The following is a 26012-nucleotide window of genomic DNA, read 5'->3' as shown; positions in this document are numbered from 1 at the left end:
AATAAGCCAGTAATATTGTAAACTGCATAGGAAATAGCATCCTATGTCTGTCTTACTGTAATAATTCTCCCACATGGCTAGTCTGCCCTCAAATGAAGAGTGTAATCTAAATGTATACTTGTCTGGAGAGGAAAATGAAAAGTCTGAGATTTCTCCCCCAGGCAAATTTTTACTCTCTATAATTTTTCTGAAAAATGGAAAAAGGTTTATGCCATATGACAGTTTTCTAAATCAGGAAAAAAAGTATGTATGTTAAAGAAGCTCAAATAATAGCTGTGTTACAATCTTGTTATCAGGTATTTTCCTGTATCTTAGGCTGTTATCTTCCCTTCCTTTCCCTTCCCATTCTTTCCCTTCCTTTCCCTTCTCCTCCTTTCCTCTCCTTTCTCCTTCTTTTTTCTTTCTAGCAGAAGTATAAAATAAGCCCACCGCTGATTGTCCTATCTTGCTATAGAAAGATCCTATGCAAATTAATTCTAAAAAGTAATATTTGATAATGATATTATGCCAATCTCAGAATTTTTAGAGTTTTGTCTTACAATTTTTGAGTGGCATAAAACAGGCAGTCAGTGTTCATGAACTAATGCCTTTGTATCTTCTTTGGGGAAGATATTTTTCAATTATTTGGCATTTTTTTTTAGTATCATCACATTCACAATTGATAGCTTTCATGTAACACTGAACAGAGAGAGCTTTGTAGAGAATACTGGCTTTTTTATGCAAAGCTTCCAGTAATACTAACTTCTTTCATAATGTTTGTGATGAATGAGCTGATTAAACTAGATCCTTGTTTAATATAATTTATTAGCTAGAGAAATTACCGATATAAAAAGAATCTTTGGTATGAAGAATACAGGAAAGTGGCAGTGAAAATAGGAAGTAGTAGGATGAATAAGGTGGAGTTTGATATATTAAGATCTTTAAATATATTCACAACAACAGATTAACAACTACATTTATTTATGATTTTTTTTTCCCATCTGTTTCTGATTTTCTCTTCTAGCTCTTTTCCATCTGCTTTTGTCTTTTTAGGTAACCTTCTTTGTTATAAGGCTGGTTCAGTTGTTGTCTGAGTATGGAAAGGAACTAGCTCTTGGACATTATTTTAATCCAAATAAATCAAAGAGCATTCTACACTACATACATGCAGTTGCATTAATATATGAGATCCTCTACCCTATGTTTTGCTCCTATTACATCTATAACATCTGGGGGAAGATACTATGGCAAGTGGCCATGTTTCCCTGAAATGTTAATTGTCTATTATACTATAATTCCAAGACAAAGTCTACATGTTATGTTAAGTCTATTATGCTGTATTTCCTGTGTAGTTGGCCAAGGGTTTTTGTTTGTTGTTTTGTTTTTGTTGTTGTTGTTTGTTTTTGTATTTTTTTTCCTCCTGAGATACAACAGAATTATGTTGAGAGCTCAGGTTTGAATACTCCTCAGTCCTTAGTGGAGTTGAGGGTTTAAATTCATCCATAATAAAGCAAGAATCTTATATTTCTTTATGTGTCACAATTTTGTGTTTTTAATAGACACCTTAGCTTTTCTTCAGCTTTTCTTATATTATGTAAAGATTAGTAATTGCCGCCAACAGCCATAACAGCTAAACCGAGAGAATTGTCTGTGTTTTGACCTTTATACAACAGGAAGACAGGAGGTTAGAATAGGACTTAAAACATTGTGATACGTTTAAATCCCTAGGGTCTTTCTAGTCATGAAGATTCCAACATTATAGAAAAGTAAATTGCTATCTTAGATTTTACTTTGTCAATCTTATTTGTAGAAAAACTGCTACTTTCATTTTTTATTACTTTAGTTTTACAGTTACTTTCTCTTATTCTTTATTCTGTCTTCTTTTTTTTTTCTTACTGTCCTTTTCATCCCACCTCCAAACCCCCCAAATCTCTGTACCAATTGTTTTCCCTGAAGTAAGCAAATAAGGGAGAGACGATAATTACTTTGCTGATCTACTTGACTAGTGTTTTCCCTGTGCAGACAACTTATGTATTGACCAGCATCATAAAATCTACCTTAGCTTCAAATTGCTGCCAGTAGAATTGCTGGAGAAATTGCTACCATGCTGCAGGAAAGTCTACTTGTGATCCATGGGCAGTATCTACAGTTCTGCCTCTGTACTGTCCTCTCTCTGCCTTCCCCTATCTTTTCCATCTTCGAAGTATTTAAGAACGAAATATTATCCAGCAACCAAGTATAGAGCTGCTTTCTTTCTTACATTTATAATTTAGGGAAAGTGATAAATCAATAACATGGAGATTCTGAACATTTTCATTCTTCTCTAGGAAAAGTATGAATGTTATAGGTCATAACCTAAAAACCATCTTAAACAGGGGTATTTATATTAAAGGATTTGCCATCTATTTTGAGTACCCATGGACTAGCTGCGTGCTTTTTCATTATTTCTTGAACTTCAATTTAGCACGTGTTTTTCAAATGACCTTGAAAGCATATTGAATTTCTTTGTGGAATCTTTAAGCCCTTTGTTTCTGAAGATTTACTGCAGTGTTGGTCCACTGAAGGCATTCAGTCTACTTGAGAAAGAAGACTTAATTTCCCAACTGCCAAAGAAATAGCAAACTTCTTCAGGTTAGGGATGAAATGTGTGGCAGCAGCATAGTGTGTCTTAAGGTATTTTTAGTTGTTGGTTAATTGAAGGTATACTTCCAAGACCCTCAAAATCAATAGTAACTTAAGGTTTACTTGTAATTTATTTGTTATTAAAATGTCTTGCTGGAAATGCTACTGTGCTGTGGGTTTATTTCCTTTCTGAAAGCTTTACCAAAAAAAAAAACCCTACATTATTTTGTCAAGTAGAATTTTATGCTGTCTTATATTTCAACCTAAACTTTATGAATAGCTTAAATGGTACAAAATGGAAGACAGACAGACACACAAGGAGTTAGGAAGGCTACTTGTATTTCTCACTTACGATACCGAGCAATATAATTATATTCCATTACCAAAATGTCACTGTGCTTATTCTCCCGGAATGATTCACTAATATTATGGGCAGGATTCTTTCACGGAGCTACGGAAGACCTATTGATCGCTTGAACCTTCTCAAGGGTGTTAAAATGCTCCTTTAGAAGTGCTTAGTTCTTGTGTCTCCCCTCTGCAAAAATGACTTTTGTTCTGCAAGAGTAGAGGAAAAAAAGTAAAGTTTTTCCACTATATTTCAGCTTAGTTGCTATGTCAGCATTTTATGTCTGTGTCATATAGATTAAGCATAGCTTTAGGAATATAACTTCAGGGATACTGTGCATGCTTGATTTGCAGAAGGGGTTGAGCGGGGTCAATAGATACTACCTGAATCTCTTCCAGTACTGTTTTTCAAATATCTGTGGTAATCAAATGGCAGCCTATGTAACAGGCAGAAATCAGCTCTTAGATGGAGTACACTGCGCAGGTTGTGAAAGTGGGCTAGAAAGCAGGGATTTCAAGTGCTACAAACAGTTTTTGATGTTTTGGATTTGTTTGTTCTGTGAAATAGAAACTAGATCTTACCCAAAAAAAGAGGGGAGAGAAAGGAGCAACCTTAGAGCAGTAAAACACTCGAAAGAGTGAGAGCATCACGATAGTGTAACCAAGAGCACAGTATTTGATGCTCTGCTTGGAAATACTGATCTCCTTTATCCAAAAAAAAAAAAAAAAAGACTGGAGGCTGTCCTTAATTCTGTCCTTTAATTAAGAAACCTTCTGAAAGAACTGATAATTTCTGACAAAATATTTTTTATAAAGTTCCCAGCTAGCTCTAATGAGTGTTAGTATAGTACTTCACTGGCAAAAAAACAAGTTGTTCCCATGTAATAGGGACTCCTGATTCTAAACTGCTCTGTGAGAAAAATGGAGTTATCTACACTACAGGTCAGCATGGTATCAGTACTCACAAACTAAAGTACTCCAAAATCAATGGAAACATCTGTGAAAGTTCCCAAATTAGAAATAATAGGGACAGGAGAATGAACTTGACATTGACAAAATAATCTCAAAATTTTGTTTTGGTTCTCAATAGCTCATATATATGAAAAGATTGCATGCCAGAATTCATAGGTGCACATAAAAGTTACACAGTGACTGAAGTATATATAAATTTTATTTTTGTCTTGTTAAAAACTTCATTTATTAGTCAAAGCCCCAACTTGGCTTTCATTTTAGAAAGAATAAATCACCATTTTTCATTGCCATAAGTCTGAAAATCTGAATTATTTCCTTTTTTTTTCTGTTGCTGATGTTGTGTTGAAAATGGGAATTGAGTTGTAGCAACCTGCAATAATAATTCAATACTATTCCAAGTATGTCCCGTTAAAATAGATATGGTTGGCAGATGCTCAACAGAATGTGCCCAAGACTTACCTTTTCTCTTGGAATTCCAGGTTTGTTTTAACCTCATACAAAAGAGTCTTCTAGGCATTTAAACTTGCTATGTCTTTCTGCTTGTTTGTTTACTTCCTCTTTTCCTCCTGAAGTAGTTCATTAGTATTTAGTTCTGGCTTAACAATGTGAATTAATGTGCACAATTTACAAATTTTTGGATTTGAAGTATTGTAATCTGGAATGGCAGTATTATAGTTTGAAGAGGGAATGAAGGATGTACGTTTACTTGGTGACATACCTATTATATTTATTATTTAATTAGAGCAATCTTTTTACACAGGTGAAATGCATGGGTTTGTATGACAGTTGCTGTCTGAGTAGAATTTTAGCAATAGTGTTTCAGCATTTTTGTGGGATTTGAATTAACTAGAACCATTGTTTAATTTCAGTTCGGAAGACGTTGCATTGAAGATCTTTTTAATGATTTCCGAGATGGACGAAGACTTCTGGAGCTCCTGGAATGCCTTACAGGCCAAAAACTTGTAAGTGCATATTAATACATATACTGTACATTGAAATCATGACATTGTTACAGGTGTAGTTCAGTTTTCCTCATAAAGTTCCTCCATTGATGAGGACCTGTGGAAGCATTTCTAAAAAAGACAGATGAGTTTGCTAACCTGTAAATGCTAAAATGACACTTTAGCGTGGTTGAACATCCTCCCTTGCATTCCTGTTTGGGTTTTGTGGGCTTGCAATCTTTCTGTGAAATTTTCTCATGAAAGAGTAAGGAAACAGGCTGAGAGCCTGAGAGTCAAAGCCCAGAGAGGATATGCTTGTAAATATTACACAATGTTAATCTTTTTGGTTGTCATAGTAATGGTCCTAAGTTGTATCGTGGAGTAGAAGACTCAATGTAATAAAAAAAATCTACATTTATCTGATTTTTTTAAATACATTTTTAGATCTACTCGCTGAAAAATGTCAAGATACCAAATTAGCTCCCAACTGTAGATCCAGTGTGTTCCATAATTATTTTTACTTCATACTGAGAAGCTACATAAGTACAATGTATTATAATAATCAATACTATTAGAAGTGTATGAAACTATGGGTTTAATACAAATTTGGATTATATACAGTGTACTGTCTTTGTTTTACAGGCAAAAGAAAAAGGCTCCACAAGAGTTCATGCTCTGAACAATGTCAACAAAGCACTGCAGGTTTTGCAGAGAAATAACGTAAGTAATCAGCAGCACAGGGCCGGAACATCCTGTAGACAGTTTGCTTACTGCTTTGTAACTGTTGAATCAAACTCTGGCAACAATGCACAATTTCAGGAGTCAGGGCAGTTTTATTAATGTGACTTAGGTACTATACAGGTTCTGCTCCAGGATGGAATATATTTCAAGGAGTTTCAAAGAGTTCACATCTGCTGAGAGCAAAGGCTTGAATAATATACCTATAATGAATGCTATTTGAAGACTGATCAAAGTACACAATCTTATGTTAATGTGTAGTATTTAAAATATGTTTTAAAAGGTTAATTACAAGAAGTCATCCATAGCTGGTTAGGGGGAGACACCTGTCAAAATTTCTACTCATGAAACTCTTGAGTATTATGAAGTACCCAAAACTGAGGGTTTTCTTAAATATTTTCATTGATGTCTGTTCCTTACAAGTCATAGCATTAAGAAAACAAATGAGATCAAAGCCACTCTTCATACTGGAAATATTGGAGTAAATATTCCCATATCTTCCTTGTGCAAGCATTCTAATAGACTCATAACTTTACCAGACATTTTCAGTGGCCACCTAATTCTATTGTATCTCTTCCTCAAGAATAAATTCAAGTAACTGTAACATTCTTTTAAACTTAACAGTAAGGTGTGATGGAGCAGTGATAATGTATTCTGTGTCACATATTATATTGAATTTCTTGGTAACTGCAGTAGGTCACTAACTATGCTTGAGTTCAGCTGTTGAATAAAGTCATTGATTTTATAAATCTAAGGTAATGCTTATACATCTGAGGATTTGTGCATAAATGAAAGTGACCTTACAAAACTGGTATGAAGACCTCTAGCCAGAATTTCATTTTAACAGAATTTTAAGTAAATAAAATACAAAGTTTCTAATTCTTCAGTGTCTGATATCACTTCAAAAAATCACTGATAGGTTATTTGTCAATATGCAAGACTTCTATTGCATTTCGAGAGTACCATTAAAAACTTTAATTGTAAATGCTTTTAAAAAATATTTATTTACTGAATATCAGCTAAATTGAGTTATGTGCTGTTTATTCAGTTTCCAGAATACCACTATAGTCTCTTTAAAATGCAGAAAAATGTAGAGCACATTTCAATTGAGTATTACAGAAGAAAAAATATATTTCTAGAAAATAGGATGGCCATCTACCTTGTCATCTTTTTCATATATGAAGATTTCATCAGCAATCCAGAATACTGTGAATCAAATCAGTATTAAGCCAAAAGATCTACCTTTGAAATAGATTCTCCAACCTTCAAAATTGCTTCAAGAATGATTTCTGTGGGACTTCAGAAACGCAAGATCAATGGGTCTAGGGCTATTAAACACCTCTGACTCATCTAGATTTATCTTCTGGCCTATGCCATCCTTCCTCCAAGGATCCTTGCTGCAGTTAGCTGGGCTGTAACAGATTGAGAAATGCTCCTGCTTCCAGTGAATCCGTCTGACAGGTTTCCTTTCTATGGAAAGGTGATAATGTTTTGGTGGGGGAGGGAGGTTACCCCAATATGGAATTGTACAAAACTGAGACAAACTGGTGAGTGTTCCTGTGTGTTAGGAAAACTGATGTAGTCTCCGTGAATTCAGGCTTCTATTTCTGAAAACTGAACACATAAGTGATATCTTAATGAACTTATTAGTGGATCAGTTACTTGGATGTCATTTGACATTTAGGATATAAAGTCAAAGTACCACTTGGGAAGTGTTCCAAGAGACTTCTCGCTAGAAGGAATCGCAAGTCATATGTGCCGCTAGTAATATCTGATTAATTCCTGAAAAAATGAGGAGTTGGAGAATTTTTAGAGTTCTTGACAGTATGTCAGCTTTGAATGTGATTAGTAAAAATGACCTATCCATAGATGCATAGAAATTTTAAAAAGAAAAGCCTTGTTTTGGCTTTGCCTGCAGACATAACTTCAAATATCTTCAGAAGTACAGTGGAGATACACAGACTGTAATTTTACAATAACTGTGCAAAAACTGGTGACTGTGTAAATCTTTATAAAATCTTAGTTCTGACCATGAAAAACTGCACCTATGAAACAGCAAGGATGCAAATTTTAGAGTCAGTTTCCATCCTAATGTGCAGGTCTTTCTTACCTTCTTCTTTCTTGCACAACTCTCAATTTGGCATTTGTACCTAGATAAAACAAAAAGCAGGGAAGGGTGAAGGATTATTTCATATGTGGAGGAAAGAACATGCTAGGGGGACAAATGCAGATGTATTATGCATTTGCAAATGCATAATATAATTTTGTAAAGACAGCATTACTGAACAAAGTAATGTGGAAAAGGCTTGTCTAGATTACAATCATTGTTTTCTCTGTACTGCAAAACACATCCTGCTTTGCTTTATGTATTGGAAAATGTAATAAGAACAAAATAAGCTCTCTTTTAATCTAATTATATAGAATAATACCTTGGTTCTGTACATCACTACAGAGTTGTTTTCTACAAAATATATTATGTAAACCAGGTGAAGCATGCAGCATGTAACATGAGTTTTTCTACCATCCTTTGGTTTTGTGTTTTTTTTAATGGTAGAGGCTTAATATAAAAAGTTTTGAAATTATTACTAACTGTTTTATTAATTGTATGATTTCACAACATGTTTGAACTGGAATAATTGGAACTCCAGATCACTGTCTGTTCTTTGTTTTTTACCAGCATATTAATTGTCCCATTTATAGAACATGATTTTTTTTTTTACGAAACATTAGAAATCAAATGAGATATGTCCTAACCCACCCCTCTTTCCCCTTACCACCTAAAAAGCATATGTTCAAACATACGTTCAAAAACATATGAAGCTAACATAAACCTGTTAATATAGCTCACTAGTAATCTACTACAAATATTTTTTGGTTCTTTAAAAGGTTGATTTGGTAAATATTGGCAGTTCGGACATTGTGGATGGAAATCATAAGCTGACCCTTGGTTTGATCTGGAATATAATCCTCCACTGGCAGGTGAGTGGCATTGCTGCATGCACTTCCTGAAATGCCGTTATTTTGCTCATCTTTTTTTGTTCCATCATTATGCAAGCACAGCCTAGAAAATAAACAGAGACATTGTAAACAATATAAGATCATCTACAAATCATTTATGACTAAATTAGCAAATCCTATGGTAGTCTGTTTACATAGTTTCTGGATATTAAGAATCTTAAGAAGATAAAATTGTATTGGAGCATTAGCTCTTTGGCTTTCATTTCATTGAGATGTTGCAATAGTACATACAGTACTAAAATGAATAGACAAATGACAAAACCAGTGTGAATATACGGTTTTCATAGTGACTCGTCTTCAGTCACTCATCTTTTTTTTTTTAGTACTTAAAAAGGGATGACTTTCATGTTTTAATTAAATAATATTTGTTGCTTTTTCATTGCTGCCACGCCATGCTGGCAATTATGGTTAAAACACTAAAAAGCTGCTACTCTGACTGTTAAGGCTAGCAATGTGCCTTATTTAGCTTCTTTTCTCTTTAGAGAGAAAGGGAGGATTACGATACAAATCTTGTAGGAACAGACATGCTAAATAAGGTCACTTAAGTAAACTAATTCTGAAAGCTGTAAAACAAAGTTCAAAATGAATTAGTATCTATGTTCTCTGAGCCTGTGTGTTTGTATGAGACTCAACTACGAGTCACTGTTTGTGCTGGTTCTGTCTCCCAGGCAATAAGTACTATAACCGAAGACAGCGGGAAACAAAACTTGAGAGACCTTATATTTAAAACCTATAAACTCCTCTCCAAAAATATATATACACATAATTCATGGCAGTAGGAGCAATTCTTTTCTAATTTTATATGGGTTGCTGTAGTGAAAACAACAGAGAGAAAAAGCTTCAAAGCGCTTGTTAATCATCCCTATTGCTCACTCCAGTATTTGCTTTGTTTAAGGGAAAACACTGCTCTAAATTTCTTACTAAACGCAGATAAAATTTGAAACTTCTACCAATAATAACTGATTCACTGTGTTTCTATTTTTATGAATTATAGATCGGCATGAGAATTCTTTTATAAAATTTGTATTTTTATTTGTCCACAAATAAAATTCAAGTCAACTGTTCAAAATATATAGTAATGCTTTAGTATTACCGATACTGATTAATTTTTCTTTCAGCTTATCCCAGCATTCCTCTTAAGGCATACTTGTGCATATACAAAAGACAAGCATGGTTACTTTCTGGTATAGTCTGGTGAGGTTTTTGACCACAGGCATGTACTTTTAGAGTACTCGCTTGCTTGCAGAACTTTGGTATTTTATTCGAAGCTTGATCTTGAGCTTACTGATAGCTATTACAGCAAATGTGATAGTACTAGTCAGTCAGTTGAAGTACTCGTGTATGGAAAGTTCAGGGACTTCAATTACTTACTAGGCATAGTCATAACAATTCGGTCTATGTTGCTTCATTTTCATCTCTTTACACTGAAAGGAAGTGACTAGTATGTTCTGGACTTCTTCTTTTATTCAAAATTGTATAAGTAAATTTATTAATTTGATAAAATTTCTTCCAGTTTCTTTTCCAAAGACAAGATAGAACATGGTTTACATTATTATGTTACAAACATGTTGCTGTTGAAAATTTTAAAAAATAATGAAATGTCAGATTTGATCTTGGCCTTTTATCTTTTTAGACAAAAGTCAGGACATATTCATGTCCTGCCTTTTTCTCTCCAAGGACAGAAACACTTCAAAGTGAATTTTCATATTTACAACTTTGTGAAGAAAACTTCCCTTTCCCTTCCCCCTTCCCCTTCCCGCTTTCCCCTCTGACTTTTCTTTCAGGTTTTCAAGTGATTTACACAATTTAGTTTATGTTCCTGATTATTCTACCATGTTTATAGGTTGGTACTATGGTAGATCTTTACAGCACTTATGGTAAAAGTCTATAAGACTTAAGAAAGCTTAAGAAAGCAAACTTAAGAAAGCAAAGGATGCATTTTTGTGTGTTGATACCATTTTGTGTACCACAGATTATTCATGGAACTAAGAAGTTACAAATTTGACCAATTGTTGTTGAAGGCTAATTTACACCCCAAGAACCAACAAGATGCTTGCCAGTGTAGCCAGGGCTGTGGTTGATTACATTTATTTCTAGTGTGTAGGAGCCCTGAAAAACAATGCACAGACCGGTTGATTTAGTGCATGCTAGTGGTGCAGTTTGTGCTCGACGGTGCAACCCTGCTTCTCCAGATCCTTTCGTTTCCTGATTCCAAGAACTTGCAGTCCTGGGAAGAGTCACCTAGATGAATTATTTCTGTATGCCTGCGTGAAGCAGGTACAAGTTGTGCCGACAGTTAAAGAATTTTATTGCAGGCGATCGGACAAAAATACTTCTCCACTCTCACATCCATCTGTCTGGACTGCATTAAGGCAGAACTGGGCTTCTTTATGACCACGGGACAGTCTCTTACAAAAATGTCAGTCTCTCAGTGTGAAATATAAGCAAAGGTGTGGTGGAACAAAGGTGCTCAGAGGGAGCAATGAGACAGAGCTGGCCAGAGAGGAGACGGCAGCCCCGGAGGATCGGTGGCCACAAGAAGCAGTGGCTGCGGAGGCTCTGCAGCAGACGAGATTTGTCGCCTTGTTGCCACTCTCTGCTCCGCGCACTAGAAATCTCCCGGCTTTCAGTATCCCCTGTGGTGATTCTGTCCTTTCTTGCCTAGCCTGTTTTCCAGATTATTATTAAAAGTTCCTCTCATATTGAACCCTTGCTCTGAGTTGAGCACCTGCTACCAAAGCTCTTTATGGCTATTGCAGCTTCCATTGCTTTGAGGCTGCTGCCCTCTCTCTCGCAGTTCTGTGCTCCCTGTCTCTCCCCTTCATTAACATTTGAACAAAAACAAATCATTAATTTCTCAACTGTTACATTTGACAAAGAATATCTGTACAGTGGGAAAAAGCTACATTACAAACCATGTGAAAGGTTTTGTTTTATTTATTTATTTATTTATTTCCCCCAAATAAGAGCAAATCCTGTTTTCAGGGATAGGATGAAAAAAAAAAAAACCTTAACAAACATCTTTCATAACAAATGAATGGCAGCCCAAATCCTGGCTTTCTTCAGGAAAAAGGGAAAATAATAAGCATGTATTTCAGAGAGATGCTTTCCAACAGTCATGCATGGAAGGCTGTTAAAAGCACTGGGGCTAGCGGCGTGCTTGTTGCCAAACTGCTGCTTTAACTGGAGTTACCCTTTTATTTTCTCCTGTATTATAGCGGTGGAGAGAATATCCTCACAGTTCTCTCAAGCCACCTTGAATCAGTGGGCAGAGAGCATCACTTATTTTGATGGGTGTCTTGAACATCCTAAAAAATACTTTTAAAGAGTTCTTTAAAATGTCCTTTGAAAGACTTTGGAGGATTATGGCTATAAAAAGTAACCTGTACAGTCAGAAAGCCTGAAATATAGCAGGTAAAAAATGCTAAGTCATTCTGTCAGGGAGCTGTCGGCCTCCTGTGTGATTGAGGGAGATGAAAACACCTTTATGCTGTGAATAACTTCTCCAGAATCTTTCTTCCTACTTTTTCTCTCTCCCTCTCCCGTACAAGTAGTAACCAGAGCCCAAATGCCAGCCTTGTAAAGTGTTTGGCATTTTGAGCCATCATCGCAAGTGAAACGGATGTGATGCAAACTAATTTAGTGATGCAAGCTTCATACCGTGCTTCCCCTTGCACGTACAAGGTGGCTTGTTGTAGCGGTGGAGTTTTTCTATCATTTTTCATCAAATTCCTACGCAATGAGGCTTTCAGGAGGAGATCAGACCATTTTACGGCAGTATTCTAAACATTGCCTGAGATACAACCAAAAAAACATAAATTCACTTTCTCACTATTGCAGAGAAAATGCAGGAAAACAGGACTAAATCTCCCTTTATCCATTGTCAAATAATTAAATTGAACAAGGGGAATTTTAAGGAAGCTTGTATCAGTTTATTCAGAAATAGAAATAAATACAAACTTTTTGACTTCTCTTTCTTTAAAACAGAGGGAATACTAATTACTCCCCTTTTTTGAGTAATTGCCCTTCTTTTGAGGTTCTGATGTTTTACCTAACTTTGTCTCTAAGAAAGTTTTTTTTGCCACTTTCTTTTCTATATTTTCTGATTGTTTTGTATTTTAACTTCTTAAGTTTCTGCTTTCCTTCAACTGTCCATTTATGTGGACATTTATGTGTGTTATATTTTTCAAATGTTACAGTTTACTTATTATATTCAGATAAATCTACATTTTTAAACACATGCATGTGATAAAAATCTGAATGATGAAACCCAGGTTAGAACAACTTTCCATAGTTTCAATATTTTCTTTTCAGTCTTTCATATGGATTAATTTTGGCTGATAATGCTAGATGCTGATCTTGAAACTTTGCTTCTTCTTTATAATCTGGATTCATGAAAACAGAGTTCTGTATTTTCATAGTGGTCAAAGTTTTTCTTGTCTTGAAATAGAGTAAACCCATCTCTTAGCTTCTCTCTGAATTATATAAATTATTTACTGTGGGAGTTATCTATAATAAGAATATTTTCTCCTGAAAATATTAACCAGAAATTTAAGATATCCACACAGATAAATAAAACATTTAAAACTAAATAGCATATTTCCTAATTTTTATCACTGTCTTTCTCCAGGTATACAAGCAGAAGAATCTGTAGAATATTATCTGGCAATATTTTATATTCATTTTCACTGGTGCAAATTACAATGTGAGATGAAAAAGTCATGGATTTGTCCCAAGAGGTGTAGAGAGGATCAATTTATTCTCCCATCTCAAAAAAGATAAATTAACTTTCTGTGTAAGCCTCGAAAGGAAAATTGAGATACTCATATTCTTTTTGGTGCATTTGAGATATAAAAACAAGAAATTCTTTTAGTAATTCTTATCTTCATTCAACAATTACTCAAATGATTTAATTAATTACTATTGCACTATCAAGGAACATATACTGAACAATAAACTGACATCTGCTGTTTTTCTACTGGATCATAGTAATTAATTTTTTGTTGTCGATTGTCCTTTGAGATAATAGCTTCTGCATATTTCTTACAGTCTTTACAATTTCAAAGTGGTCCTATCATGAAGTTGCTTCTGTGCTAAATATTGTTCTTCCACTGAAACCGGTGATGAGCAATTCAAGTGCAGAATTACAATGAACCAATATATTGAATAAGCAACTTTCTGTTAAAAGAGATGCTAAGCTTAAACATTTAAATTGAGAAAGCAATGACTTAAAAGGGAGCACTTTAAAGAAAAATACTACTATAAATTTTGGTGCTCTTTGGCCAGTAATGAAGCTACTATTAAATTTGCAAGTGGTTCTGCTAGGTCAAATTTCAGACTAATATTTTTGGAATCCCCCTTAGAGTTGTTTTTTATAGAAATTTAATTGTAGAGGGATGAGCTTTCTCTAATGAAACAAGAATAGCAGCTAATATGAAATTCAATTCAAGAAAATGAACCATACACAATGTTCCTTAAGTGTATACAATAATATTATTTTATTCAATATACACGTATATTCACTGAAATGCATGTATGAAAATATGGGGCATGCATTTAAGTCTGAAGCATAATTTACTGTTCTCTGAGCACATATGGTTTTCCTTAGTATTTTTTTCAAACCTGTCAATATGAGAAGAATGGCTTTCCATCATTTTCTTAGCTTTTCTATAATGTATCCTCTTAACTAAGGATGTATTTGCCAAAAAAAAAAAAAAAAAAGAAAACCACGAGGAAAAAATGCTTATTTCAAATGCACTCCATTCCCATAAATAATGGACGTAAATGTGCCTTCCCTATTTCTTCACAGAACACTTTATGTGTCACAGTGATGAATGTACTGAATGCATTAGCAGAGATGACCAACAAGTCAACATCAGTTGTTTTTAAAAAGGAAGAATTCACTGCTATCATTACACTGTGACACCAAGTAGGCTCTGTAATTGCATAGGAAGTTTTTCTTTAAGGCTTAAATGCAGGCAGCTGGAGTTTGGGGGTTTCAAAGGAAAAGTCAGCTTTTAATGAATTAGGGCATCACTGCTAAAATTCTGTTTTTTGGTAGGTCAAAGATGTAATGAAAAACATCATGGCTGGATTGCAACAGACAAACAGTGAAAAGATTCTGCTGAGCTGGGTCCGCCAATCAACTCGGAATTACCCACAGGTCAATGTTATCAATTTCACCAGTAGCTGGGCTGATGGATTGGCTTTCAATGCTCTCCTCCACAGTCACAGGTAGGAAAACTGCCTCTTGTTATTTTGGCATGCTTCTAACAGAGGGCCCTAGGAGGGCTTGAAAGTGGTGTGGCTATTTTAGCTGTTTTTTTTTTAGTTTTAGCGTTTTCTTATATGTGGATTATCTATTTATTTATTTATTTATTTATTTGCTTTGCTCTGACCATTGTGTCAGATTTAATCTTCTTAGGGATAAGAGGGTCTGAGCTTTCCTGCAGAGCAACAGGAGGTGCTTAGCTCAAATGGTTTTCTGGTATTTCAGTGAATAGATTGAGGTCTGAAGGAGGAGCACAGGTGTAGAAACTTTTGAAAATAGTAAGGAATAGATTTGAAGTCAAGCCTTTGAGGTTGTCCTGTAGGGAAGAGGAGATTTTTGTGTAGGAACCTAGGAAAGGAGTATGTTTATGGAAAGCCTCTGATGGTTGCTGGATTAGAAGAAAGGATTTGCCTTGAAAGGACAGAGCAGGAAAATGTGGGCTTGTTTTCCAGACTTTCATGTAATTCACCAGCTGATTTGAGTTTTATCCCACCCTGAAAAATGACCTTGTTCTAGACTATGCTATTAAAAATAATAATAATAAAATAAATTTAGAAAGGTTTCAAAGTCCTTTGCTGGTTCTGTGCTTCAGGAAAAGGTGCAGGCAGCCTATCTTTAGGACCAAATTAGTAAGATTCCTGCTTTTAAAACAATATTTATTTTTTAATGTTTTAAGCCCCTGATCCTTTTTTTTTTCACCTTTGATAACTCCAATACTTCTCTTAAGGGGAATTGTCCTGAAAGGTGGCCAAATGATCTAAATTATTAGTGAGAATTGAGTTTTTGAACAGATAAATTGATAAGAACAGCTAAAGAGATAAATTTAGTAAGGGATTACAGAGGCTTACTATATAACAGTACATGTCAAGCAATATCCTAGTTTTATTTTGATTCTTAGTTGCATTAAATGCTCAAAGTCAGGTAAAATACTTCTAAAACACAAACTGAGACAACATACATCTTCCAGCTTCTAAAGCAAACAGCCACAGGTGTTTCTTTCCAAAATTTTTCACTGGCTGATGTAAATGTTCATGAATGAAACTGTCTGATAAACTGTCCTTTAATACTCCTAAAGCTAATGACCTCATGATGTTGATGCAAGTGCTTATGCAGGTATTTGGGTAACTGTGTTTGGGAAGCTAAATAAGAATAAAAATACATTGCAGTCAGTACATCTTTCCCCTTATGGCTCATTTGCCTCTTGGAAATAGTGTCAACCAGGTGAGTTGCTTGGGCAAGCTGGTCCACTCTAAACATAAGTATCTAAGTATTTTATGTGTTCTTGCATGTCAGCTTTCTGTCAGGTCAGATTGATCTTTTGGTTGCTCTGCAGTCCTGTGATCCAGTACAAGGGAATAAATCAGGAGAGCATGCACCTAGGCCTTGGCAGGCATGAGGAATGAAGAGCGGGGAGGAAGGGAACGACACCGCTTCTTGTCAGCGGAGTCCACAGTTAGCACCGTATTGGATAAAATGTTAAACTGCATCCTGAGGCTGCTGCCCTAAGTGGAAATGTCAGTCTATACTGGATGAATTGACCTGGAAAACTTCATCCTTAACGGGGCTCATAAGGGTATGGGCACTTCATACTTCTCCATCACTGCTCACTACATCTCCAAAGCTGCCCTACTTTCCTGATGGTGATTGCTTATGGGGATAAGTTGCTATGAGAAATCAACCACTTAATACTGTAATAAAAAAGCTTATTAGCAGGCTGATAAAATACACAGTGGCCATAATTATAGCATGATATTTTTAGATATATTGACTTTTACTTTGGTAAATATACAATAACCACTTAATTTGTCTACCACTGAGATAGGGAATCAAAACAGTGATATTGTATGATCTGTAATACTGCTCACTTATCACATCAAAAGGTTGCTTTTAATTGAGCAAAAGCACTGCAAGTACTTGTTTGAAATATTTGTAACTCATTTGTAGAATAATTCACTAATGACACATCTAAGACTTATGGTAGATAATTGGAGAAGAGGAATGCATATTCTCAATTGTGCATACAACATCTTACAGTTTGTTTTAGATGAAAGCTCATACAGGAAGGTGAGTTTCTGATTATTTGAGGAGAAAGCAATTCATGCATTTGCATACTTTCTTAACAGACTTTCCTGACTTAACTGTGAAAAACAGTCTTTAGTGCAAATAGTAGCTAGTGCTTTGATGCTGACATCTTTGAGTTCAGCTTTCAGCTTAGCCAGAAACACTAGCATTTTGACCCTTAGTTTGCAACGTGTGTGCCCAGCCTTCATTATATTTAGCTGCCTTCTGGAGTCAGGCAGAAAGAAAGGTCAGCTGTAGCTGGAAAACCTAGTATGATGATGAACTCAGATGGTGGGCTTGGCTAGCATGTGTTTCCTAGCAGCATGGAAGTAATTTGTTTTTGATGGCAGTAGAAGTCAGTCTTGTACAATATAGGGATACTTTCTTTTCTAAACTCAGTCCTATTTAATTTGCTTACAAAACCAGTGCTATACTATTATGGTATAATGTTAAGGATGAGTCTTGACATAAAGTACTAACCTGTTGAGATCACTTGCTATATTCTGTGTCTAGTTCCACTGTGTATCTAAATTGCACTACTAGTTTTATAGTTACTTCTTTTTCTTTAAAATGTTTCAAGCTTTCTTTTTTTTTTAATATAACTGTATCAGAAAGTGTTACACTGTCTTCTGTATATTACCACAGCTGAGGTTTTAGCTGAGTGCTTAAATTTTTAAATTGTGGTTTACTGGAAATAGATTTAATTCACATCCTACTTCCAGGAAGCATTGCATACAGTAAGCAGAAAATTTTTGGATGTGCAGTTTTAATGTATTTTCAAATAAATAAAATAGTTCTTTTGCAAACCCAACTGTCTTACAATTTTGAACAGATAATGACAAATATTCTTGAAGGAAATGCTGATAAAATTTAAATAACAGTACACACTGTATACTATGTTTACAGTGCTTGTTGCACCTTTGAGTCATCCTTCAAGCAGGTTTCATGTTCTGTCTCAGTTGATAGCCTCTGTTACATTTCTGTTGCAGTAGTTTTATCTGTGGACATTTTTTTTGACTTCAGGAAGAGAGAAGAGTATCAAGAGGAAGTTGACTGAATAGATGAAGATGGGAGATAAATTTATCTCCTGGTCTTGATGTTAACACTCTGTAATTGATACTAACTATGTGTATTCCATCTCTCCATCTCATCTTAACAAAACAAACCTCAACCCTTTTTACATTATGTTTATGGTTTCTTTTTATGTATACCATTTCCTTATGGATTCAGTTAAATAGTATTTACCTGTTTCACCAAGAAGTGCCAAAACACAGTTATGGTAGACATTACATGATAGAAATTACATTCACCAGAATCCATTCCTCCATTCCTCACTGTAAAACAATAAACACATTTTAAACTAACTATACCCTTTTGTGTGTGTGTGTGTGTGTGTGTGCGCACCACTGTTAAATTTTAGGTACCTGTCCTACAGAAACATCTCGGGTAGCACTAAATCATCTGTGTTCTGGGATGAGATGCCAAAAACTCAGGAATAGAGGGCTGGGAAACTAGGATAACCTTGCTGAAGTCCCATGACAGCATACCTGTGCAAACACAAATACTCCAACTCAGAAACTCTTTAAGATCCTGATAGCTGAAAGACCCATTGAACATATTATTTTCAAGGAGAGGTTATTAACTTCATGTGCACTACTGGTATGATCTAGTATAGTTCTTTTTACATGGATAATAATGAAATAGGTACAAGTCTTATAAATAAAGTAGAACAAAATCAATCACTCTTTATTTGGTGATAATTTTCGCTCTTCATAAAGGGTGTTTTCTGCGATAGGTGGTTTTCTTTTAATTTTAATAAGTTCAGAGATTAGTGTGGATGAAAATTTTCAGTGCCTTCTTGAAGGAATTAAAAGCAAGTGAGAGACTTGCATAATCCACTGAACATGCAGACATAATGTGCTGTAAGAGCAGTACTCTCAGTGGGAGGAATTATCTCGCGTAGTCTTTTAACCCAGCCTTCTCTTGCTTGTTGCTGGCAGGTTTGTTTTGATCAGTTATTTCTAATGCCCTTTCTCTGGTCATTTTTCAAGAGCCTACTTTGTGTAGATATTCCCACTCGTGTAATTACCATCTATCTAGGGATACTTATGCACAACAGCTATTGCTCTCCTTTTAATATCGCGTGTGAGAGGCAGTGGAGCTCAGGGTGCTTAACAAAGCTGCAAGGGCATGTCGGTGAGCCCAAGGTGCAAATTTTCAGAATAATAAAGATAAGCTTGGGGTGCATTTCCATGAGCGGTATGTTCTATTTTGTACTGAATAAACAGGACAACAGCTGTGAGGTGGCATCAGCTTCCAAAGAATATCAGAAAAATAAACTGTTGTGGTAAGGAGAAGTCCATCCTGCTACTCTTGAAACTATCCTTGCTTCAGGCTCTAGATCACAGACCTTTCTCTGTTAACTTAAGGTAGTCTTTTTGCGTCATATGGGTCTCAGAAAGATCTCTGCCTTTCCTGTAGCTTTACTCAAGCTATTTCTGGCCCTTTCAAAAAGTATATATTCTTTTAAACTCGTTATCTTCCTTCTTGCTTCTTTAAAATGCTTGAACTTAGACCAGGTAGGCGACTGTCTTAGAAATCAGCACTTCACTGCAGGTGTTTCTGCTTCAGGATTATAGATTATTGACCGGAGAATTAAAATTGGGTTCATTGTTGCTTTTGTTTTTTTGTTGTTGTTTTTCAATGTTATTTTATGTTACTGGCTGCTGGTTTAAGTGTGAGGAAAGAAATGGAGATATCGTTCTTGTATAAGAAGATAAATTTCTTGTAGTCTTGGAGATTCTTGTATAGACAGGGCTAGCTCAGTCATGAAAAAACAACTTTCCTCTTAAAAAGGAGGCAATAATTTGTGATTGTGCCTTGTCTCCACTTACACTTCCAGAAAGTGTGAGTTAAATCTATAAGTTGCTTTTTTGCTAATTACTTTGGAGCCCCTTATAGCCTGTGCTAGATGTTAAAACTGCTTAAGGAAATGGCCTGTTATACATGGATGGTGTGGGCTTATTTTGTTTGTTTTTGTTTTGTAATGTTCATAATTACCATTGGAAATATATACATTATTTTTTTAACTGAAAGCTATGCAAAAGTTATAAAAGTTGTTTACTTCAAGGCTTGTGGTAAGCTTCACTTAAGAAATGCTAAAGAGATGAAAACAATAAGACTATAGCAAAATATTGTGATGTGAAAGCATCTTTAAAAATTCTTACTGCCTTCCTTCAAAATTCTCCCTTTGAAATATGCTGGAGCGGGGGTGGAGGAGGAGGAGAACTTAGTGATTATACCAATTCTGATTTCCTCCTTATTTCCTCTGATTTAGCATTTTTTGCCTTAATCTAGAAATGGAAAAATTTATTAGACATAAAAATTAGTACTGTTACTAGGTTTGTGTTTTGGCTATAAGGTATGTCTGACCAGCTTTATTCTATTTTGTTTTCCTTAAATTCCTTGAATCCTTACATCTTAGCAGAATTCATCACCTCTCCGGGATTCACTGCCATACACATTTTAGAGTAATTATTAATTTCTTGCCTCTATGGAAAAATCTAATTTGAATGAATGAATATGTGTGAAGTTGGTAGAGAAGCAGGCTTCCAGAAATCCTGTTTTGTTTCTTCAGTGCTTATGAACTCCTTTTCTTCTGTCTTAACTTCTATATCTGCACTACTTTTTTATTATGGCTTTAGAATTAGCTTTTGGGTTTTGGCGAAGAATTAGTATGTGTTCTCTGAGGAAGAATAAGAATAGGCCTTCAAGAATCTAAGTTTCTCTTAGAAATCTGCTTGGATTTACTGAGTGTGGCCATCGTCTTCCTCTGAGACTTGTTGATTGCTTTAAATCTGACGGTCGCCTGTTGCTTTTGTGCTGGTTGTGATTGCTCTTCACTATGACTTTAATTTCCTCCATAGCATGGCTGGATTTTCTTGGCTTGAAAGTTCTCCTCCGGATTTGCTTCTCTCACCTTGACTGATCTACTGCTATTTAAAAAAAAAAGCTTTATATATATATATATATGTACATATATATATGTGTTTGTGTATATACATATATATATAACGTGAGACTCAGTGTACCTTTTGGGTTTTACAGTATAAAATTTCCAGTGGAAACACCAATCCTTTCAGTTTTGGCTCTCTGAAATGTTCTAAACCATGAAAAGGTCACTGCTACTTGAGCTAATCAACTAGTGGGTTGCTGGAGCTCAATGTGTTCCAGCTACTCCTGACCCTTTTGAACGTGCATCTCCTCAGGAAGAGGAGTGAATTCTGCTGCTTGTGTCTGTTGGGCTCTCATGCCTGCCAGAGATGAACCAAGCTGCAGACTTGAGAACAGATTTCCTCTCCCTTGGTACCATTTGAACAACAGAGAGTGAGCAAATCAAAGGTTTAAGAACCGTTATTCCCTTTGACATCACTTTTTTTTTTTTTCCTACTGTTTTTTCACACCTGCTTACAGCTGCATTCAAAACTCTTTAGCAAGCCTGTTGTTAGCTGAAACTCTGTTTTGATGTTTCAGGGATTTTTAAAAACTGTTTGCCATATTCCTCAGTCCTTAAAATCTTTTATGCTCTAATCGCTCTGGGTGTAGTAGGCGGCAATATTGCCCCTTAAACATATTATAGATAGCAAGAATTGGAATTCTCTGAGACAACTATAAAAGATAAGTAGGAAGTATTCTTCAGTAAAGTACTGACTGCTTTCTTAAAGATTCTCTTCATATTGTAAACATAAAATGAGAGTGGCAGTAAGTAGCCATATATTTTGAGTTGGCTTGGAATTGCATGTCAGCCCTGAGAGCATTAACTTAATCAAAAGAAAAACAATGCAAAAAAAAAAAAAGAAAGAAAAAAAGCTCGACAAACAACCAATCTGAAAACTCTTCTGATTCAAAAGTCATTTAATTGTCCAGATTTTCTTTTTATAAAAAAAAAGAAAAAAAATCCAGTATACACACTTCAGGGACTCTATCATTACAACATGAATTCTTGCTCAACAAGAGCAAATCTTTTATGCTGTAATCTCTCTGGCTGTAGTAGGCAGCAGTATTGCCCGTTAAACAAATATGCAGTGAGATATCTGAGACATCATACCGAGAAGCTGCCATTTCAAGTTGCTGTGATGATACTCATGTTGTAGACTACTGAAGAGCACTTAGTACTTTTATAGTTGTCTCAGAGAATTCCAGTTCTCGCCATCTGTAATAAAGATGAAATAGAGAGATGCTGTATATGTGATGCATACTGTATGCAGACACATAGGTGACAGAGCTACTAAGCATGCAAATTCAACCAAACTGTTCTCAAAACATTTTATCCAAAACTTCTTTCTTACTTAAACTTCTGTATGTAAGAGTGCTTGGGGGTTTATAAAAAGAACCGTGTGTCCTCTGTGTCTCTTATACCAGGATGGGTTGCTAATAATTTTGGCCTGCCTGGATACATTAACTTCAGATTTGCTTCCTGTATTATGCAATGGAGAAGGTTAGATTAAATTGAGTATCTGTGATATTATCTATAATGAGACAGAGACTTCTCAAGAGGAATTAGACAATACCATCCCATCCTTCAATGCATAGTACTTTATGTTACTACTTTTCACCAATGGAAAGGTTAGGAGTAAGCGTGTTCCTATACATAGTACTTGGAGAACCATGGCTGTTTTGGTGATGTCTAGTTAATATGCTGCTCAGAGCAAGACCTGTGTGACTAAGACTTCAAACCAAATCATTGCAAAAATATTTTGGAAGAGGAGGTACCTCAAATGTCATCTTTCCTTGTCTATAAACTTTTTGTCTCTCTTTTCAAATCATTGTCTCTATACTTTTTTTTTTTTTTGAGCAAGACTTTCTTGTAAAATTTAAGAAGTCATAATATAGCTCAATGATTATTGTAATATTCCCTTGGTAGATTTATTTGATGAGCTTACGCATTCTGTACTATATGCAAGCCAGAGTATTACATTTGGAGAGAATAAAGAAAGAAGGAATTTGCATATATCTGTAGAGTAAGATGTAGTCAAAGAAAAAAAATGTGTAGACATAATTTGTATTTTGAAAATGCCTGTATTTTAATGCATAAACCACAGTCTATGAAACCACAGACTACTTATACTCGTTACCAGAAAACAATCACCTTTTAAGTTTTCTCTGCCTTCCCCTTCTTGCTCTCAGGAAAATTTAGTATTTTGTTGCCTTTCTGCATACAGCAAGGAGAAACTAAAGGACAATACCGCTACTCTTAATTAACACTTAACAAACTCTGCACAGAGAAGCAGAATATTTATAACTTTATTTTTGCTATGTAAATCTCCCCTCTCTTCAGAAGAAAACAGAGAGCAAAGGTTGGCAGCTGGAAAATTACTACCACGTATAGCATTTTTACTTTGCTGTCTTCAAGTTATTGCGGTATGATGCAGTCAACATTTTTTGTCACCAATTATAACTATGGGAGACTGTTTAAAACGAACATTTATAATTACTAAAAATGTAAGTAAATCTTTCATAACTAATTTCATAACAGCATTTTAATCAAGTATGTAGATAACATACTTGATTTATCTGTAAGCAAAATTACATATTTAAGTGCATTTTGATTTAGAACAGTGTCCAAATCACATAGTGTAGTTCTTTTCCCTCATATTATTATGTGCACATTACAGAATACTTGATTAAAATTTTCTTTCCCCAGAATGCTTGATAACAAATTCTGATTTCTTAGTGGATAAATATTAGCTGAAATGCTAGTAATCGCAGTGTATTAACATTATTTATATTGCAAATAGTGCAAGTGATAATGCAAAGTCTTAGATTGTATATCTGAGCTATAATTTAATTTTGTTGGCTTGGTCTTCTCCTATAGAAGCATTTACATTGTGCTTAAGCTTCTACTCATGTCAGTCAAGCTATGATGAAACTACGTTTCCAGACTCATCTGAAAAGCATGCCTTTCTCTGAAGGTTAACTGATGTCTACATGTGTCTACTAGTTGTAACTTCTGGAACGTGTTGACAAATTTCAGTCAGATATGAGAGCTGGAAACCTTGGCAGCAATTATATTCTTTAGGACTATGTTGAAAACCTACTATCTGGAGGGCAAAGGAAGGCAGAAGAATGAGCTTAGCAGTTCTCTGCCCTGCCTCATGTGGTAGTGTTGGATATGGAGGATTACAGGATTCAAAATCACTAGATACTAAGCTTCTTCAGTCCCAGTGTTGATCAAGCAAGCTCTTTGTTTAAAAGAAAATAGTAGTCACTAATTCTGATGGATAGTGGTAGAAATATGTAATTAATATCATTTTGACAAAAAGAAATTGAAATTAAAAAAAATAACTGTTCCTTTTATGTTTGCTTTAGACCAGACCTATTTGACTGGAATGCTGTTGCTTCTCAACAGTCACCTGTACAACGATTAGACCACGCATTCAATGTAGCCAGACAACATTTGGGCATAGAAAAACTACTTGATCCTGAAGGTTAGTATGAATGATCTTCTTTTCTCTAGATAGAAAATAGTTTTTTCCATGCTTTTGCTTGTAAATGAATTCTAGATCTTTGCACAAGCATTTAGCATTTTGAAAGGGATCATAAACTGAAGCAAAATCCTTTGGTTATTTATGTTTTAATGTTAATGATTGCTATTGAAAGATCATAAGAATGTCTTATACGTGCAGATTCTACAGCAACTTTTTTCAGCCTTGGGCCAGAGTTTTAATATGTGTGCACTGAAGGTAAGCTGTCTCAGTAACTGCCTGATATTTGTTTTAAACATTTAGCACATCTGCAGCTTTTATATCTTCAAGATAGAGCATGAGTTTGAATAGCCTTTTATTATGTATTCAAATTCTGAATTTAAATTTTAAGTATCTTAAAAATATTGTTTTTATATTTTCTATATATGAACATTTTGTTAGGATTACCATTTTGAAAATTCACAGACAACACCAAGCTGAGAGGAAGAGCTGATATGCTTGAGGGTAGGAAGGCCCTACAGAGGGATCTCTGAATAAGGTTCAACAAGGCCCAAGTGCTGGGTCCTGTGCTTAAGTTACAACAACCCCACACAGCGCTACAGGCTTGGGGCAGAGTGGCTGGAGAGCTGTGTGGCAGAAAAGGATCTGGGTTTGCTTGTCAACAGCTGGCTGAATGTGAGCCAGCAGTGTGCCCAGGTGGCCAAGAAGACCAATGGCCTCCTGCTCGTATCAGGAACAGTGTAGTCAGCAGAACCAGGGAAGGGATCATTCCCCCTGTACTCAGTGCTGGTGGGGACTCACGTTTGATACTGTGTTCTTTTTTGGGCTCCACATTACAAGAAAGACACTGAGGTGCTGGAGCATGCCCGAAGAAGGGCAGCGAAGCTGGTGAAGGGGCTGCAGCACAGACCTTAGCAGGAGCGACTGAGGTTAGACATTAGGAAAAATTTCTCCATGGGAAGAGTGGTAAAGCATTGGAACAGGCTGTCCAGGGAAGTGGTGGAGTCCCCATCCCATTATTTCATCTCACATTTTAGCTCTTAATTGATATACATACTAATTTGGGGTTAAATATAATCATTGGCTTAGGTCTGTAGTATTTTTTATTATTGATATTTACTGAATTAGGCTGAATCTCATGAGAGATTTTCAAATTTTCTTTTTTCTCATGTACTTCCTTTAGCAGTCATGTTTGGAAGGATCCTCATTTTTCAAATAGTCTTGTTAATTTTGTCCGTTTCTGTATATCCTCTCCCCTACTTATTTTCTTTCTGAGAGGCTAAATACTGTGAGAGACAAAACATTTCCAAAACATTCTTCATGACTAGGTGTTGTTGAACAACTATTGTATTGACTTTGTGGGTATACCTTTTTAATTTCCACCATCCTTTTCTACTCTGTGATCTGTGCACTGTGTTTTCATTCAGGTTTCTACAATTTTGCCCATTATACCAATAATGAATGCAATATTTTCATATGTATGTTATATTAGTACTCAGTGGCAGACCTAAAGGTTAATTTTGATGGCAGGTAGCAGGTTTTAATAATATAAATGAATGAGTCTAAAATCTAGTATCAAGT

The 26012-nt window shown here is 35.4% G+C and overlaps 1 protein-coding gene across 7 annotated transcripts in view; it reads left to right on the top strand.

The window, feature by feature from the left end:
• The window catches only part of DMD (dystrophin), a 1078552-nt gene that overhangs the window by 251386 nt on the left and 801154 nt on the right, over nucleotides 1–26012 (top strand). For all 7 annotated transcript variants that reach the window (XM_088521823.1, XM_088521851.1, XM_088521829.1 and 4 more), the window contains exons 3-7: nucleotides 4788–4880; nucleotides 5502–5579; nucleotides 8484–8576; nucleotides 14677–14849; nucleotides 24316–24434. In XM_088521823.1, coding sequence (XP_088377949.1) covers nucleotides 4788–4880; nucleotides 5502–5579; nucleotides 8484–8576; nucleotides 14677–14849; nucleotides 24316–24434 — 556 coding nt within the window. The remainder of the gene's footprint in view (nucleotides 1–4787; nucleotides 4881–5501; nucleotides 5580–8483; nucleotides 8577–14676; nucleotides 14850–24315; nucleotides 24435–26012) is intronic.

The sequence above is a fragment of the Tinamus guttatus genome, unplaced genomic scaffold (assembly GCF_059628265.1).
Source record: "Tinamus guttatus ecotype Peru unplaced genomic scaffold, ASM5962826v1 Tinamus_guttatus_pri_ptg000008l, whole genome shotgun sequence".
Lineage (NCBI taxonomy): Eukaryota > Metazoa > Chordata > Aves > Tinamiformes > Tinamidae > Tinamus > Tinamus guttatus.
This window is presented reverse-complemented; position numbering and strand designations above follow the sequence as displayed.